At 37.1% G+C, this 17732-nt stretch overlaps 1 protein-coding gene across 4 annotated transcripts in view; it reads right to left on the bottom strand.

Annotated features, from left to right (window-relative positions):
- The window catches only part of LNX1 (ligand of numb-protein X 1), a 229492-nt gene that overhangs the window by 126309 nt on the left and 85451 nt on the right, over positions 1–17732 (bottom strand). For 3 of the 4 annotated variants that reach the window (XM_074229423.1, XM_074229420.1, XM_074229421.1), the window contains exon 3: positions 6–486. In XM_074229423.1, the coding sequence (XP_074085524.1) occupies positions 6–397 (392 nt within the window). In that variant the 5' untranslated portion in view covers positions 398–486. The remainder of the gene's footprint in view (positions 1–5; positions 487–17732) is intronic. The other variant, XM_074229422.1, reaches the window with a different exon arrangement.

Below are 17732 nucleotides of genomic sequence, written 5' to 3'. Positions count from 1 at the left end.
CTTACCTGGTCTGAAAATGGTATTCAAGGTCACAGCGCTGTAAAACCTCTGAGCAGTGTTCTGTGAAAGGGCAGGTCACCATGAGTTTATTCAAGAGCTTATTGACGAGTATATTGGACTTTTTGCAGTTCTGTAATATGATTTTCTTGCGATCCACAGGGCAAAAGTCTTTTTCTACTAAAAAGTTTGTGAGGCAGAGTGTGCAGTAGGTATGGCCACAGGGAGTATCCAGGGGCTCCAACAGAGCTTGCAGACAGATGTGGCAGATGAGGTCGTCATCAACTTCCTCCGCATAGCTATAGAAGTGGTTCTCCTCTGAGGAGTGGGCTTGGCCACAGATGCCACAAAGTACTTCAGGAATGGGATCCATGTCTTCAGAAAGATCTGGCTGAATCATGACCAGTGAGGGACTAATGTGACTGAAAACCAATGAAAAAGCAACTCTTTAGGTAGTCAATCAATATATCCTGGGAGCCATACACATACCTAAAGAGAAAGAAATAAAGAATCTAAGTAACTTTCACCTAAAGTGAAGGCCCAGACCTCTGGAGGGCACAATGCAATGTGGTCCAGTGGGTGGGGAACGGGGAACAAGACTAAGCTTTAGAAACCTGTTGTATTTGTATCGACTCTAGTACTGACATCTAATCTTGCATGAGTCTCTATTTCCCCCCTCAGTTAGAATAGAGACAATATTTATTCCCTTAACCTCATCTCTCATGGGTGTGGAAAGAATGAGCTAATATCTAGGAAGGACTCCGAGTACCTCAGAAGAAAGGTACCATAGAAAAACAAAGTCTTGTTAATGAAAGAAAATAGTTCAGTGATTTATTAGGGAAGAATGCCCTGACAGGTCAGAACAAAGAGGGAAAACAGTTAACACTTTGGTATCTTTCTCTATCCTTACTTTTTCCTTTTTTTTCTCCAAAAAGAATTTGCACGACAAAGATACAAAGTGAGATTAAGAGTGGTACAGTAGATAGAGAGCTTCAGGAAGACCCAGGTTACAATGATACCTTTCCCACAGATGAATTGTGAACCCCTAAAGAAATCATTGAATCTTTCAATGACTCGGGCAATTTCCTAAGACCATGAAGAAGAATTGCAGATCTGAATTGATAGAACATTTTGTTTTGCTTTGTTTTCACAACAGGAGGTCCCTGGGCCATTTAAATTATAGGTCAGACCAAAATTTTAAAGACAGAGAATATATTGTGTGGGTTTGTAAGCTTATGATTATTTTTGAAACATCTAAGAAAAACCAGATTAGATCATAGCTTTAGAGTTTTAAAGAATTTTAGAAGCTAGAGTCCAAGCCCTCTCAATTTATAGAAGACACTGATTAGCTTTTAAGTAAATTGTATATTGAGTAAGACCTAAGGCTAAATGCAAGAAGGTTGTTCTAGTAGGGTTCCTAAAATAGTAATTGTGACTAAATGGGCTGGTGTCCCACAAAAGGTTGCTACAACATCTGTGGCAGGAATGAAGAACATTGACTGGTAGCTCAGTCAGTCAATGACTGGAGATGAAAGATGTCTAGAGAATGCTGAGCAAGTCCTCCACTGATTTACAAGAAGGTGGTAGGCTGCCTCGGTCAGCCTACCACCTGAATGTCATATTGCCTCTTCCCAAATGTCAGAAAAATAACAGATGGTATTGATTCCTCAGACTTTGTCTTCTCACTATGTAAACAGCAGGTGGGAGAAACTTCTAGCTGGACCCCAGACACCTGTAAAAGGGACAGGGTCCCCAGATGATCCATGAGAAACTTATGTTTTCTCTTTTTATTTCCTTGTTTGAAGAAAACAAGTGGGGCAGCTAGATGGCATGGTGGACAGAGTACCCAGCCCTGGAGTCAGGAGGACATGAGTTCAAATGTGACCTCAAACACTTAATAATCACCTAGCTGTGTGACCTTGAGCAAGTCACTTAATCCCATTGCCTTGCAAAAAGAAAAAAGAAAATGAGATCTCTGAACAGATCCTCCTATCTGCTCTTGAGCTCCCAGTGAATTCAATTGTTACTGATTTTTTTACATTTTGATATCTTTCAGTTTTTTAAGATAGACAGGAATCCTGGCAGGACAATGGAATTTTCTGAACTTGCAGGCTGTTTCAATGCCTTTTGTCTGGTCCTAATTTTATTGCCAGATTCTTCCAGTATCTAAACTCCCATAATGCCACAAGGACCCTGCTACATAAATCACTATTTTAGGATCCTTCACTAGTGGCCTGAAAGACATAATGCACCTTTTAAAAGTGGTTAATTTACAACCAGAAAGTCACTAAGGCCACTGACAGAATCGGATTCAATATTAAGAGAAATTTAAGATCCTGGAGTGGGTTGAGGACAGAAAGGTTTCCCAAACTTGTCATGTTTCAGGCAGAAATAAAAGACTTCATGGTTTCCAAAAGAGTGCATAGACTCATAAATAACTTTAAAAGGGAAATGGTTTGGAAATAGTCCAATGGTGGAAAAGCTATGTCGCATCTTTTGGCCTAAATCTACAGGATTTGGAGATGGTTTGTACAAACAGAGACTTATCTTAGAGAGAAAATGTTTATTCCAGACTTTCACTGAATGAAGCTGTTTACATATCCATAATAGACTCAGAATGCTCAAAACAATCACTTTCCAGGCAAGAGGTTAAGGTGAAATCTGAAACAGGGTTTAGGATTGAGGATTGGAAAAGACCTTAGAGATCATTTCAAGGCTCAAGGTTCAGTGGATAGAATGCCCAGACAAGTCAGGAAAAGTCATTTTTGTGAAATAAAATCCAGCCTTAGCTGTGTGACCCTGGACAAGTCACTTAACCATATTTGCCTCAGTTTTCTCATCTGTAAAATGGACTGCAAAGAGAATTAGCAAACCATTCCAGTATCTTTGTCAAGGAAACCCCAAATGTCATGAAAAGTTGGATACAACTGAATAACAACAATCTCTACTCTTTAAATTCCACTTGATGATTCAAAAACTTAAGAATTGAAGGCATTTTACGATCATTTAACCCAACTCCCTCTTTAGAAAAAAACTGAAATCCAAAGAAAAGTGGGTTGGATTTTTACAAATTCTTCTCTTCTAGAGTAAAAATATATAGGGTAGGGGCAGTTAAGTGGCAAAAGCACCAGCCTTGGAGTCAGGAAGACCTGAGTACAAATCTAGCCTCAGACACGTATTACCTAGATGTGTGACCATGGACAAGTCACTTAACCCTATTGCCTTGCAAAAAACCCCCCACCAAAAATACATAGGAAAGCACTGCTTATAATTATAAAAATAATTGCTCATTAATTGACTAATGATTGAAAAAGTTATAAACATACAACATAACAGATCTTATTTTGATCTCTTTTAACTGAGAAGCAAGAAAGTTTTATGGGTCCATTACTCTTATCATTTTAATATTTTTTGACAGATATTTACTTGATAAATGTATATGGAATAAATTTATGCTCTTATTTTTATTTATTCAGAAGAAAATGTCATCTGATGTATGTAGTGAGGCCATCTACTTTTTTTAAGCACTCCTTTAATATCCAGCACTAAGGGCCTCAAACAATTTAAATATACCTTTTCAAGGTATATGTATCACCATGCCTAATTTACAACCAGGAAATCCCCAGTTAGGAAAATTCCTAACATTTAGACCTCTCTCTCTCTCTCTCTCTCTCTTGTTAACCCTTGGCCTCTTTGTGACTGAAATTCAGTTAACAGCAAACATTTGGATAATGAAACAGCAGATTATATATTATAGTGACTGTTTATATTCAAGCACTGAGAGGGGCAGTTGGTGAAAAGAACAGGCCTTTCCCTCCCCCACTTCTCTCAGTGAATGGATGGTAACTTGGGACATCAACCAAGCCAAGTCTTCTTAAATATCTCCTCTCAGATATAGCTCCTCTGCCCTCCTATCTATTTCTCTTTTTGCTGGATTCCCAAAGGTTGCCAGATCTTGGCTCAGTTCAGTATGACCCCTCCTCCTCTATCTCCATTTCCAGATCTCTTTCAAAATTTCTAATCCAGTTCTCTGTCTTACAGAAATTCCTTAGGATGAAACCAAGTCTGTCATACAAAGCTTTGATGGATTCAAAGAGGTATATAGACCCTGTAGACTCAATAAACTTGATTAAACCAATCAGGAAATTCTTACCTAGTAAAATTAATTACTTTTAAGTGCATGGGGTAATCAATAGAAACCTACCCTTAGAATTAAAATATTTTTGTAGTTGTAAAGGGTTTTAAAAACCCTTTATAACCAAGCCTCTATACTCAACGGCAATGTGCCTCCAACAAAAACCCTCTCATCTTACTGTCTTACCACTGATCAACTCTCATGCATACCTCTTTTCCTTTAAGATACAGCTCAAGTATTCTTATGGAACTTTATAACTTCAACTGCTGTTGCCCTCCTTCCCTTCCCAAATGACCTAGTATTTAGATACATTCCATTTATATGTATTTTTAAATTTCATACTGTATATTGTTATATATGTTTCTCTCATTCAAATGTAGACATCTTGGGAGTAGGGATTGATTCACTCTATATTTATATTCCCTTATATAGGGGGATATGTGTCTGATTTATTGTTCTTCCTTGTCCAACTCTCATCTGGAGTTTTCTTGACAAAGATACTGGAGTGGTTTGCCATTTCCTCCTCCAGCTCATTTTTCAGATGAGGAAAGTGAGACAAATAAGGGTATGTGACTTGCCCAAGGTCACACAGCTAGTTTCTCAAGTCAGATTTTAACTTAGGAAGATGGATCTTCCTGACTTCAGACCCAGGGCTCTAGCCACTAAACTATCTAGCTATCCCAGAAACAGTCCTATTTTCTACCAAGACTTGGCTCCAATCATTTTCCCAATTCCCTATTGAAATTACTTCATAAGCACTTGTCTGCATACAGGCAAGTGTCCCTGATAGCATTCAAACTCCATAGAGTGGGGACTGTTTCTCTTTTGGTTTTCTATCACATGTTTGTCAGATTGAAAAACAGTATATGAATGCTGATCATATGAAAGTGGAAAAAAGTATACATAAATGCATAAATAAATAAACAGAAAGCAGAAGACAACGCAGAAAGAGAGATCACTCATTTTATAATGTAAACAACTGTTAAAACAATTTGCGATTTTTTTAAGTTGAATTCGCCTTTTTTAAAAGAACATCTCTTTCTTCTATGCCCAGCTCAGAGCCTCCCCCTAAATCCTCCTTATTTGCATATGAATTTTTCCCTCAAATTTTTAAAAGCATGTTGGACCTTTCTTCTTTATCACCTTAGACCAAATATCATTCTTACTCTAGTTCATGTCTTATTCCCCACACTTTCCTAAATTAGATTATAAGCTCCTTGAAGTTCAGAAGTATGCTATTTTTTTGGTAGAATTTAACTGAATGAAATTGTCAAATTTGAGAAATAACTCTAGAACCTAGGTTCAAATCTCTTCTAACATCCATACTAGTTCTGTGACCTTGGGAAAATCACTTAGCTTTTCTGTGACTAGGTTTCCTCATCTGTAAAATAAGGGGTAGAGACCCAAAGACTTCTAAGGTCCTAATTCTATGATACAATTTTCTTGACTCTTTGGACAGTGATGTTCTCAATCATAGTTTGCTATGTCTCTTTTTCATTCCTTTAATGAAACAGAGAAATCCACATTGGCAGCACCAATAATGGGAAAGATGACTGAGAAGATTAAAAAATGTAATTACATCTGAGGTTGGGCCAGTGGGGAATAGGGGGAGGGATGCATTTGAGGACAAGCTTTGTAGAAGCTTCTAAAGTTGTCATTCATGCTAGGTGTCATAGTGATTAGAATGCTGAACCTGGAGTCAGGAAGAAAAATATTTGAATCAATTTTGAAACTGGTTGTGTGACCCCAGGCAAGTCAATTAAGCTCCGCCTGCTTCAGTTTCCTATCTGTAAAAATGGGCATAATAACACCTACCACCTAGCATTGTTGAGAGGCTAAAATGAGATTTGTAAAAATCTTTATGAGAACCAGAAAGTGCTATATAAATGCCAGCTATAATTTTTTTTTTTTGCCATCATCATGGTTGATATGTGGAGAGAGCAGTTTACAGTATTGAGCTACAGAGGCAACACTACCTATCTGGTAGTCAAAAGAGTTAGATAGTTTTCTATTATCTGTTTCAGGAAAAAAAATGCACATAGTACATCTTTATTAAAGAAGTACTCACAGGAGCAATTTGGAATTACACCCAAAGGACAACAAAAATGTGCATACCCTTTGATCCAGCAATACCACTGCTGGGTCTATACCCTGAAGAGATTATGAAAAAGGGTAAAAACATCACTTGTACAAAAATATTCATAGCAGTCCTGTTTGTGGTGGCAAAGAATTGGAAATTAAATGAATGTCCTTCAATTGGGGAATGGCTTAGCAAACTGTGGTATATGTATGTAATGGAACACTATTGTTCTATTAGAAACTAGGAGGGATGGAAATTCAGGGAAGCCTGGAGGGATTTGCACGACCTGATGCTGAGCGAGATGATTAGAACCAGAAGAACATTGTACACCCTAACAGCAACATGGGGGTGATGATCAACCTTAATAGACTTGCTCATTCCATTAGTGCAACAATCAGGCACAATTTCTGGGTATCTGCAATGGAGAATGCCATCTGTAGCCTGAGAAAGAATTGTGGAGTCTGAACAAAGACCAAAGACCATTACCTTTAATTAAAAAAAAACACCATTATCTTATTATGTAATTTTGCTATCTCTTATACTTTTTTTTTTTCCTTAAGGATATGATTTCTTTCTCATCACATTTAACTTAGATGGAAACAATGTAAAGACTAACAGACTGCCTTCTCTGGGAGGTGAGGGGAGGGAAGCAAGATTAGGGAAAAATTGTAAAACAAAATAAATAAAATCTTAAAAAAAAAAAAAGAAGTACCCACAGGTCAATGAAAAGATTACTAAAAGGATTTAAAAGGAAAACAAACTTTGAGTCATTGAAAAAAATCAATAATGGTTCTGGTAAATCCATAATCAAGACTATTCCCTTCCATTTGGCAGTGACTCAGAGATATATGAGGACAAAATGTTGCTACCCTGTCAAATCAGGATCATTCTATGGATTGGTTTTGTTTAACAGTTTTCCTTTGTTTTAAAGAGGAGTTCAATTCTAGAGGCAGAGGAGTAGATCCAGAAAAATTTTTTTTAAGTCTTCATTTCTTAAAGAGTGCAGCTAGGTGGTAGAGTACATAGAGCACTGAACCAGGAGTCAGAAAGATGAGAGTTCAAATCCAATTTCAGATACTTACTGTCTGGGCAAATCACTTCACCCTTTTTGCCTCCATTTCCTGTCTGTAAAATAAATTGGAGCTGGAGATACATGACAGTATCTTTGCCAAGAAAATCTCAAATGGGGTCATAAAGAGTTGGATACAACTGAAACAAGTGAACAAAAAATATCTTAAACATTGTCAGTTCAATTCAGAATTCTAAGTCCTATCTTAATTTTTCTGTTTCTTTTTTTTTCCTGTTTTTTTTTCCTTTTCCAGTTGTATTCCCTGAGGTAGGTATATTGGGTTTTTAAATCTATTTTCTTTGGGACTTCTGTGGATCAATTTATTTTTTGGTAGTTAAATTTGCTGGAGAAATTTTTTTGAACATTTGTTCAATCAAATTACATCAATATTGCTCAATCAAATTACATCAATATTGCTAACAAGCATATTGGACATGTTAAAAATTCTGATTTTCCTGCCTCTGATATATCAAAGGTCCCAGAACAAAAAGATTCCTGAGATTCTTTTTGCATTGAATCCATCAAAGAGAACAGAAGGGGTTAAGACTGATGTTTTCCCCTCTAACACAGATTTTGTCTTTTCTTTGCACAGTTTGAATTCCCCAACACTCTCCTGTGTATGCAAACCAGACTCTCAAAATAATTTAATGTCAACACTCATGTGTATCTTTTTGAGCTTTGCTTTAGATTGAATAAAACCAAAGAGAATAGAAACAGATTGTGAAAAAACTGACCCTCTAAGTAACTTTGTCCCCTCCAATAGGATTAAATGATCACCTTTATTCTGATTGTGAAATATTGTGAAATGTCTTTTAAGACATTTTATTTGTATACTGCTGGCAAATAAAGAGGGAAATAAGTGTTGAGTTAAATCATTGTCTTCCCATCAAAAAGCAAAAGAAATTATCTGAGACTGACCTGACAATTCATTCTGTTTGAATTAAAACAGGTGGTTTATAAACCCTAAGGACTTGTTTATATGGGAAGTAGAGATGGGAAACATGCCATAGAATCTTTGATCTAGTTTGTGGATCTATAGGGAGATCAAGGAATCTCCCTAAGAAGGGAAATCTGGTACCCTCTTGATTACCCCATCTTCCTAATTGGCACCACCCCCTAATGGTGTACCTTTGGAAGAAATGGGATTTTTAGGCAGCTTGTTTTGATTAAAGTGCAGGTAAGGCTATGGGTGTGAGTACCAACTAGTCTGCAAAAAGACCAGTCAAGTTCCATCCTACCCCCAGCTTTCACTTTGATCAGTTTAAGGAGATTCACCCCAAAGTGGAGCAGGTATAAGGCAACAAGTTGTAATAGGAAAAAAAAACAAGGTAAAGGAATTAGATGAGGTAGGTTCAATTCTTTCTCTGCTCCTAACTATAGTGTGAATTTGGGCAAGTCACTTCCCACCTCCCATCCATAAAATGCTGAGTTGGAAGGTAGCTGCTATATCAAGGAAATAATGGGAGATTTAGAGACAGAACATATAGATTCAACTCCCAGTTCTGATATTATTACTTATATAATTTATGACTTAATTCTTCTTTGTTCTCCAGCTTAAAAAGCAAGGATGTTCCTGAGAAATATTTAACATATTGGTGTATCTATGCCCTTCCAGGTTATGCCATTATTTTTCCTAGTCACATTGATAAAGACTAAGCCCTGCCCTCTGGAGTTCTATGCTGTCTGAGTACTGCTATGGTCCTAGGCTGCTTGCATACTTTGCCTTCTGCCAAACTTTATTTGTCTTCCTTCATAGTCTCTACAAATTTCTGGCAGTTTCATTTTGCAATCTGGGACTATCTGGAATAGCTTTGCACAATTTCTCTTTGATGTTCTTTGTCATTCCATCTAGTGCTTTTGTAGGGTTTTACTAGGATGTCTGTTGGGGACCTGAATTCCACCAGGTCATATCATGCTGCCATCTTTGTTAGAAGACAGAGAATGATCATTTTACCTCTGACTTGTTTTCACTAACATGCAGCACCACAATTTTTAAAAAATCTTCATTCATGAACTCTTGTTTTATTCTGCTTCATGTATTAAAAATATTTTACCTTTCCCCCCAAAAAACATAATACTAAAATAAAATAGTAATACATAGTCCCAGGTCTCCAACAATAATTAAGCAAGAATATTTTGTGCTGTTGTGGAACTCATACACCCAAGTCTAAAGGCAAAGCATATAAAAACTGTGCATTAATTTTTTCCCCAATACAAAGAGCTTTTGATTATGATTAAGCAATAGAATCTTAGAATTGAAAATAAATTTAGGGTTCCTAAGATCCCTGAGGAATAGGACATGATCCAGCTTAGACCCTCATTTTTAACAAATGATGAGGAGAAGCCTAGAGGGAATCAGTGGTTTGCTCAAGGTCACATGAGCACCAAAAGAATTTTGGGTCAGATTCAAATGCAGGTCCTGATTCCCAATCTAGAGTTCTTTCCATTCTACCACAAAGCCTTGATTCAGCCTGTTCCTACCTTCTAGTCTGTATAAGAGTCTCCTCTTCAACTTCCCTGTCTGACTGGTTATTTAGACTTTACTGAATACTCCCAGTAAAATAGGAAGCTCAACACTTCACAAGGCAAACCATTCAAATAAATTTCCTCATCCTTGAGTAAAACTCCTACCTCATAACTTACACTCATTAATGCTAGTCTATTGTCTGGTACTGAGCATAACAAATCTAACCTCATCTAACCTCATCATTCTTCCCTTCAAATCTTCTCTTTTCTAAAATAAAATGTCCTTGCTATCTTCATTCATTCCTCATGTAGCATGTTTCCAAGAATTTTTGCCAGCCCAGTTGCCTTTTCTGGAATAGTCTTCATTTTGTCAATATTCCTATTAAAATGCAGCACCCAAACTTGAACCTGATCCTCCACAGATGGTCTGATCAGATAAGAGTGCTATTTCTCTTTCTAAGGATCTGTATACTTCTATTACTGTAACAATTTATTAAAGATTGAATTCTATATTGTGCTATGGTTTTTTTAAGCACCCCAGTTGCCATGTTAGCTCATGAGTTACTAAATCTTTATACATTCTGATTACGTGAACTAGTTCCTCTAGACACTGATACAAATTTAGAAAAAAGCTGACTTTGGCTTGGAAGGTCATACCTAGGCTGTCCATATCCTCTCATTAATTCACTAGAGGACATCCATTAGTATGCTGGGGTCGATTCTTTTTTTTTCACAGGTGTGAACAAATAATAACCATTAGAAATCCCATACACTCATCTGTTATTCTATCAAAAGTCATAACAAACAATTTAGAAAGTGTAAAATTAAGTTAACAGCAAAAAAGGAAATAAATTTAAAACTTTTTTAAAGAAAAAAATGATAATGATGATGATGATGATGTTTGTCCTCCATTCTCAAGAAAACTATGACATCAGGGAGGTGATGCCATGATATGTACATGAATTGAATTTGAGTGAGGGGCTGCTGTGCTAAGTTACCAGACTTATGTTCTCCTCCAGAAACATCTGGGTCCAGTGGCCAGATATGAATCAGGATGGCTGGAGATGGCCTTCAATGCAGGTAACTTGCATTGCCCAAGATCCCACAGCTCAAGTGTCAAGTGTCTGAGGTCATATTTAAACTCAGTCCTCCTGAATTTAGCACTGCTGCTCTATCCATTGCATCATTAGTTTCTTTGCTTGTAATTGGGAAATCAGGAAGGATCCTAATTGTATCCCTTCTATTTGTTCCCAAATTGGTCTTTAGTTTGAAAAGAGAAACATTTCCCAAAGTAAACAAAAGTTTAAAGGCAAAGTAAAGGCAACCACCTGGGAGAAAGCACTATCATTCAAATGAGTGGGAAATTTCCTTTTTTCTTTATTTATTTCCTGGGGAAATGAGCAAAAAAAATAAAAAGATTAATTTGTTTCCACCAAAAGGCTCCAGTTTAATTTAACAAAGTCATGTCAGGCAGAGGCCTAATTCAATGTGAGTTCTTATAGTATTTGTGGTCATAGATAGGCTAGTGGGCTCCTGTAGGATCTCCTCAATGTACTCCTGGGATGGTGAAGTGTCAAAAGGCAGTGGCCTCCAGGGAGAGTAAGGATGGAAGAACACTGTTTACTGCCATGGGGAATATAATATTATGGAAATTAGGATACTCTGGAGGATTTTGCTCAGGGTCACACATTTCAGATGTTTTCTAGGAACAGATATTTTAAAGAAACATGTTGAAAAGAATTCATTGACTATAATTCCACAATCAGACATACTAGCAATCACAAAACAAAAATAATTTAAAAAAGTAGTTAATAGACAGTTTAAGTAAGGAGATACTAAGTATCACTGCCCTTGATGAAATCAAGGCACTTGACCCAGATGAACAATATCTTCAGATACTAAAAAGTCATACAAATATGACTATGGAGTCACTGTCAGAGATATTAAGGACATGGAAAATGGCATAGGTATCACAAGGCTAAGTTCAAAACTGGAATGAGTAACCTGGAGAGGTGATGGGAGTCCTTTCATGAATAGGGTGGATTGATGGCTCCAAATATCATATTCTACAATTCTGTTCTGTTTTTCTTCACTAGGTTTCTTTGTTACCAAGGGAGGACTCAAGGCAGGAGAATCTACTGAAAAATTACTGTGGTATAAAAAAATCATTAATTTAAAATATGTGTGTGTGTGCACATTTATGTATCGGCAATGTTTTATCTCCTTTTTGAAAAAAAGGAAATAGCATAAGTATGATAAAAAGTCACATTTTTATAGTGCTTTGGTCTTAAGAAATCACTTTCCTCAAAACCATCCTGTAATATGGGCAATACAGGTTATTATTAACCCCATTTCACAGTTGAGAAAAAAAAAGATTAGAGGAGTTATAAGTGACTTGACTCAGGTCACAGAGCAACTTAATATTAGAGTCAGGACTCTCATCTAGGTCATCTTCCAAAATTCAAAGATCTTTCTACCCTAAAATAGGATGATGAAAGGAGGAAATCTTCCCTGAGCTTTCTATTTCACAAATTGTTAAGAGGAGACCCATAGTAATGTGTTTGGTGACTATAATATAAACAGATAAAGACATGGTAAATATGGACTCCAAAACAAAATCTGAGGATAAACATATCCAATTACAAATGGAAGAATAATTTGTGAGCTCATGTAGAGATTACCATTAGCCTGGAATCCTTCTGACTATCAATGAAACCAATCAATTTAGAAAAGAGTCAAAACAGATCATCAATGAAATTTGCAAATAAAATACAACTGGTCATATAGCCTATGCCAGGGATATCAAATTAAAGGGTATGAAGGGTACTTTAGATGTCAGGAAATTAAAGAGTCAATGTGAATAGAGGTGAACTGATGCAACTGAACCAAAAGCATGAAATGTAGGGTGAGAGAAACATTGAAAGTAGTTAAGTGAAGAGTCCCAAGTGGACAGTCAATTAGACAGGAGTATATTTTGTGATTTAAAATCAAGAATGGGCATTTAAGTCTGGTTACAAATGATCACAGCCTTCTGAAATAGGAATGTTTTAGTTTCTTTATCCCCAGAGTGTCCAAGTAAATGTTTTATACTCCATTTAAGTTTAAGAGTCCCTCTATACCTAAAATGTCCCTCCATCTCCTCATTTGAAAAATGGTCACAAGAATGTAAACTATAAATGCACATGTATAAAAAATTTTAATGGTTAAATGTTACATTCATCAGGCAAGAGAATGATGTTAAAATAAACATACTCATGGAAATGTAAGTTTCTGGTATTCTTCCACCTGAAAAAAAACAGTTTTTTTTCTTTTTAAAGTTAAGGGAGGTACTACTAAAGAATTCTGTAGTCATCCAAGAGATTAAAATAGTAATAATTGATTATGCTTGATTTAAAAAAATAGTAATATTTCAATTTATTTTGCTTCCTGAGCTCCTCCTGGCTCTGGGCAGGAGTAACTGTGTGAACATGATCAAGTCAGCTTTGGGGCTTTGGCTTTCTCATCTACAAAACTGGGAAAAGGCTGGAGGGGGTGGAGGAAAGAGGATCACAGAGTTTTCTTCCAGCTCTAAACCATAAACCACAAAAATGGTTGTAAGACCAACATTATGGTATATTCTGTGGGAAGTATGCAAGAAATATATACCATTGTCTTAAATTTTTTTTTAATTTGTTTAGGCTTTATACTTATTCAATAGCATGGTAGAGACAAACAATTTGGAACACCTGAAGAACTCTGATCAATGCAATCAATGCAAATCACTGCAATTCCAAAGGACCAAAGATGAAACATGTTACCAACCTCCTGATAGAGAAATGATGAACTTGGGATGTAGCTTAAGACACAGTTTTTAGACTTGACCAAAGTTAGAATTTGTTTGCTTGACATACATATTTGTTACAATGGTTTCATTTTTCTTTCCTTTTTTCCAAAGGAGGAAGAGGATAAAGAGGAAATTTATTTATGAAAAGTAAAAAAAGAAATTTTATTTTATTGGGGATATAACATTTTTAGAGATAAGTATAATATAAGGTAAAGGCCTGAGAAATATGAGGATAGAATCAAAAAAGAATCAGAAACCGCTTAGATGTAGGAGATAAGAACTGGGGATGAATCAAAAACCACTCCAAGGTTTTGAGCCTATGAACGAAATGATGCATAAATAGGTAAGTTGAAACTGAAAGAATGGGCAGCATGGCAGTGCAACAAGCATTCATTTAGCACTTACTGCATGTATTAGGAAGACAAATACAAGCAAAAAGACAGTTACCTGTCCTAAAGCAGCTTAAATTCTAATGGGAGAAGACAATACATACAAGAGAACTGAAAAATGATAAGAGACACAAAATGTCTTGTCCTAGAGTCTGAAGTCAAGCCTGGAGGCACTCTGAAGCAGGGGTGTGGGGGTGGAAAGAATGAAATGTGGTCAGACTTGACAGGTTCCCAATAATGAGGACACTAAAGGGAATTCATCTGTGGCAAAAGGTAAAGGGTGGATAAGGGAGGTCCCTGGGTGAGAGCCTCCCAGGTGCTGAGGGAAGTTCCCAGCAGCTGAGGCAAGGTAGTGAAGTTTGGGAGGATCAGAAGCACTATTGAGAGGGGCATCAGAAAACCTAGTTTATTGTACATGGACATCCCCTGCATAGTGGCAATATTTGTACCCGCTGAATCAGATAAGGACATCAAATATAAAGAGAAAGTATAAAGAGGAAAGAGGGAAGGATGTAGAGCTCCAGGAGGGAATGGGGAAAACACAGTAAGCCAACTCCAGGAAATTTTGAGACCTTCTTCAGACAGAAATTAAAAAAACATGAGAAAAGTCATCAGGTCAAGAGAGGGGAGATTATCTGGGAAGAGCAGATAAGCAGTAATACTGAAAACCAAAGAAAGGTCCAGAAAGAGAATAGTTTTCAGTAGAGTGGTGAGGTTGGAGATGTATTGAAGCAGAAGACCTTTAAAGATCCTTCATCAATCCTAGTATGAATAAAGATAAAGATGGTAAACTCAAGATATTGGAGGCTGAAAACAGGTGTATTTCTCTCCATGAAGAGACCTCAAATTGTGTGGAGGAAGCACATGAGGAGAACTATGGAAGCTTCTAAATAGGATGCTGGAGAGTATCAACTCTATAAATTATTTCCTAAGAAGACTTTGAAAGTGATCTCCTTATAGGTAGAAACAATGTATTCTTGACTTTCTTCATATTCTCAGTCCTTAGCACAGTGCTTGGCTATGGTAAGAGTTTAATAAATTCTCATTGATAGAAAAGGACACCCAAGAAATATATTTCCAGTGACTACTGCCCTAATGCAGTCTCATAGTCCAAGGTGCAGGATACACCCCTAAACTCCTCTAGATTCTAATCAGTCCTGCTCCCTCTGAGTCCCATTGACAATCCAAGGCCTGGCCCATTTCACAGTGCCCTACAGAAGTCATTTTATTTTCAAACAAATCCCCTCTAGCCTCCAGCAGTCCCAACTGCATTCCTGTTTTGTCCTTACTTGAATAGAACTCACTGGTTTTCCTCACAGGACACCACACCCATTCTACTTGCAGCAGATCCTTCTCCTGCTCTCTCCCACCTTCTCCTCCAGAGTCATCTTTGTTCTCAGATCAACCAATTTCATATGCCTTTAGCCCACCTTCATCTCAACTTTTGCTATTCCAACCAACAAATTCTTATCCTTAGGAAACTCCCTATATACAGTTTCTCTGCCTCTTGGGTTTCTAAAAAGTTAATAAAACCACACAGCTGAACTCTTATTGCTAAACAATTTCATCTTCCCTCTCTGTGCCTTTGTAATAGCTGTCTACCATGACTGAAATACTCTGCATTCTCATCTCTGCCTCTTAGTTTACTTTCTCCTTTAAGACTCAGCTCAGATCCCACCTCCTCCCTTCTTGGTGGGCCCATCTTTCCATCCATTCTTATTCATATTTTATATTACATGTCATCTCCTCCATTAGAACATAAACTTCCTGAGAGTAAGTAAAATATTTTTGCCTTTCTTTGTATCTTCAGTAAGCACTTAACACATGCTGTTTAGATTTATTCTTTTCTTATTCCCTAGAGATTAGTTTAAACCTTTTGTTCTTTCCTCTTTCCATTATTACTATCCCCAAATTTGCAGCAGATGTGATTTAGATACTTCCTTGCAGGAGAAGATGGAGACTATCTAATATGAACTCCTTTAATTCCTCTCTTCATTTCCTAAAAATCTCTGTGTCATGACCCTCTTGGATGGACCTGCTCCTTCTAGCCACAGCAGCTCTCTCCCTACTCTTCACTAAAGCTTACCCATCCACCTCCATCCTTGAGCCCTTCCTTCTACCTCTTCCAACAGTCATTTTCATTCTCATTCTCATTCTCATTCATTCTCTCTCTCTCTCTCTCTCTCTCTCTCTCTCTCTCTCTCTCTCTCTCTCTCTCTCTCTCTCTAACATTTTAGGCCCCAAAAATTTAATAAATTGGAAAATGTCCCTTGGAAGGCAACCAGAATGTCAAGGGACCTTGAGGTCCTGCCAGATGTGGAAAGAAATGAATTTGTTTAGCCTGGAGAAGATTAGACCTGGGGGAGAGTATGAGAGGGGTAATATATGATGGTTATCTTCAAGTATTTTAAGGGTTATCATTTGGAGAAGGGATATACTTGTTTTTTTTCCAACTCCAGAGGATAATAAACAAAGGCTGATGGGTAAAAGTTTCAAAAAAAATTGAAACAAACAAAAAAAGACTCAGCAACAAGCATATGTTTGACCTAGGAATCAGAGAAATAAGTTGTCCAAAAGTGGAATGGATAGGGGGTTCCCCTTGAATGGAAACCTTCAGACAAAACCTTGAAGTTATTTGTTGGATTATAGAAGAGATTCTTTTGGTGAGTGTCTATGTTCTCTGAGGTTCTGTGACTCTGAATCTAGGGGCAGTGAGCACAGCAAACTCCATCTAAGAGTTTAGTAGTAAAAGGGCTCCCTCTCACTCAAATCCAATTCACTTGCAAGTCATAGCATCACCTCCTTAATGTCATGGTTATCCTTGAGAAGGAAGGACAAACATCATCATCATCATCATCATTAAAAGGAGGAGAGGTATATTGGTGGTTTTTTGAGAGGATAGCAGGGATTATTGAAATAATTAGAAAACAAGACAAGGGGACAGCTAGATCTAGAGCACAGGGCTTGGAGCCAGGGAGATCTGGGTTCAAAATAGACCTCCTGGGACACTTGATATTTTTAGCTGTGTGACCTAGGGCAAGTCACATAACACCACTGCCTCATTAAAAAAAAAAAAGAAAACAACACAAGATAGAATACAATTAAATTAGGAGCAACTAGGTGGTGCAGTGAATAGAGATATGAGCACCAGCCCTGTTGTTAGGCAGACCTGAGTTCAAATGTGACCTCAGGCACTTAATAATTACCTAGCTATGTGACCTTGGGCAAGTTACTTAACCCCATTGTCTTACCAAAAAAAAAAAAACTTAAAAAAAAAGAATACAATTAAGTTCTTAAGTGTATATTATGGGCAATAAGAGCCTTTAAAGATGTGTGAAGGACCAATTCAGTCTAGAGTAGTCATCTCATTACTGGGGCTGGCAGTCACTTTTAAAATATCTCTGAGAAAATTAAGCAACTTTTTTAGAGCAATATTTCATTTTACTGATCCCCAAAAGATGAATGCTATGCAAATTTTCACAGAATTTCCTAAAATGCTAGGCAAGAAGGAACTTTACAGTTAGTCTTCTAGTTCAACCATCTTATTTTACAGTTGAATAACTGAGGTCCAGGGATTAAATAATTAATCTGCATAAACTGTAAATGGTAGAGCTGGGACCCAAATGTAGACTCCTGAATCTTTTGACTTCAAGGCTAATAATCATTCTAATACATTAAACTTCTTGAGAATCCTGGGGGGAAAATAGTATTTTGTACACACAGAAAGGGACACCTGAAAGATGACTCTAAGGATGACAGGTGTAGCAACAACA

The sequence above is a fragment of the Macrotis lagotis genome, chromosome 3 (genome assembly GCF_037893015.1).
Source record: "Macrotis lagotis isolate mMagLag1 chromosome 3, bilby.v1.9.chrom.fasta, whole genome shotgun sequence".
Classification (NCBI taxonomy): Eukaryota; Metazoa; Chordata; class Mammalia; order Peramelemorphia; family Peramelidae; genus Macrotis; species Macrotis lagotis.
This window is presented reverse-complemented; position numbering and strand designations above follow the sequence as displayed.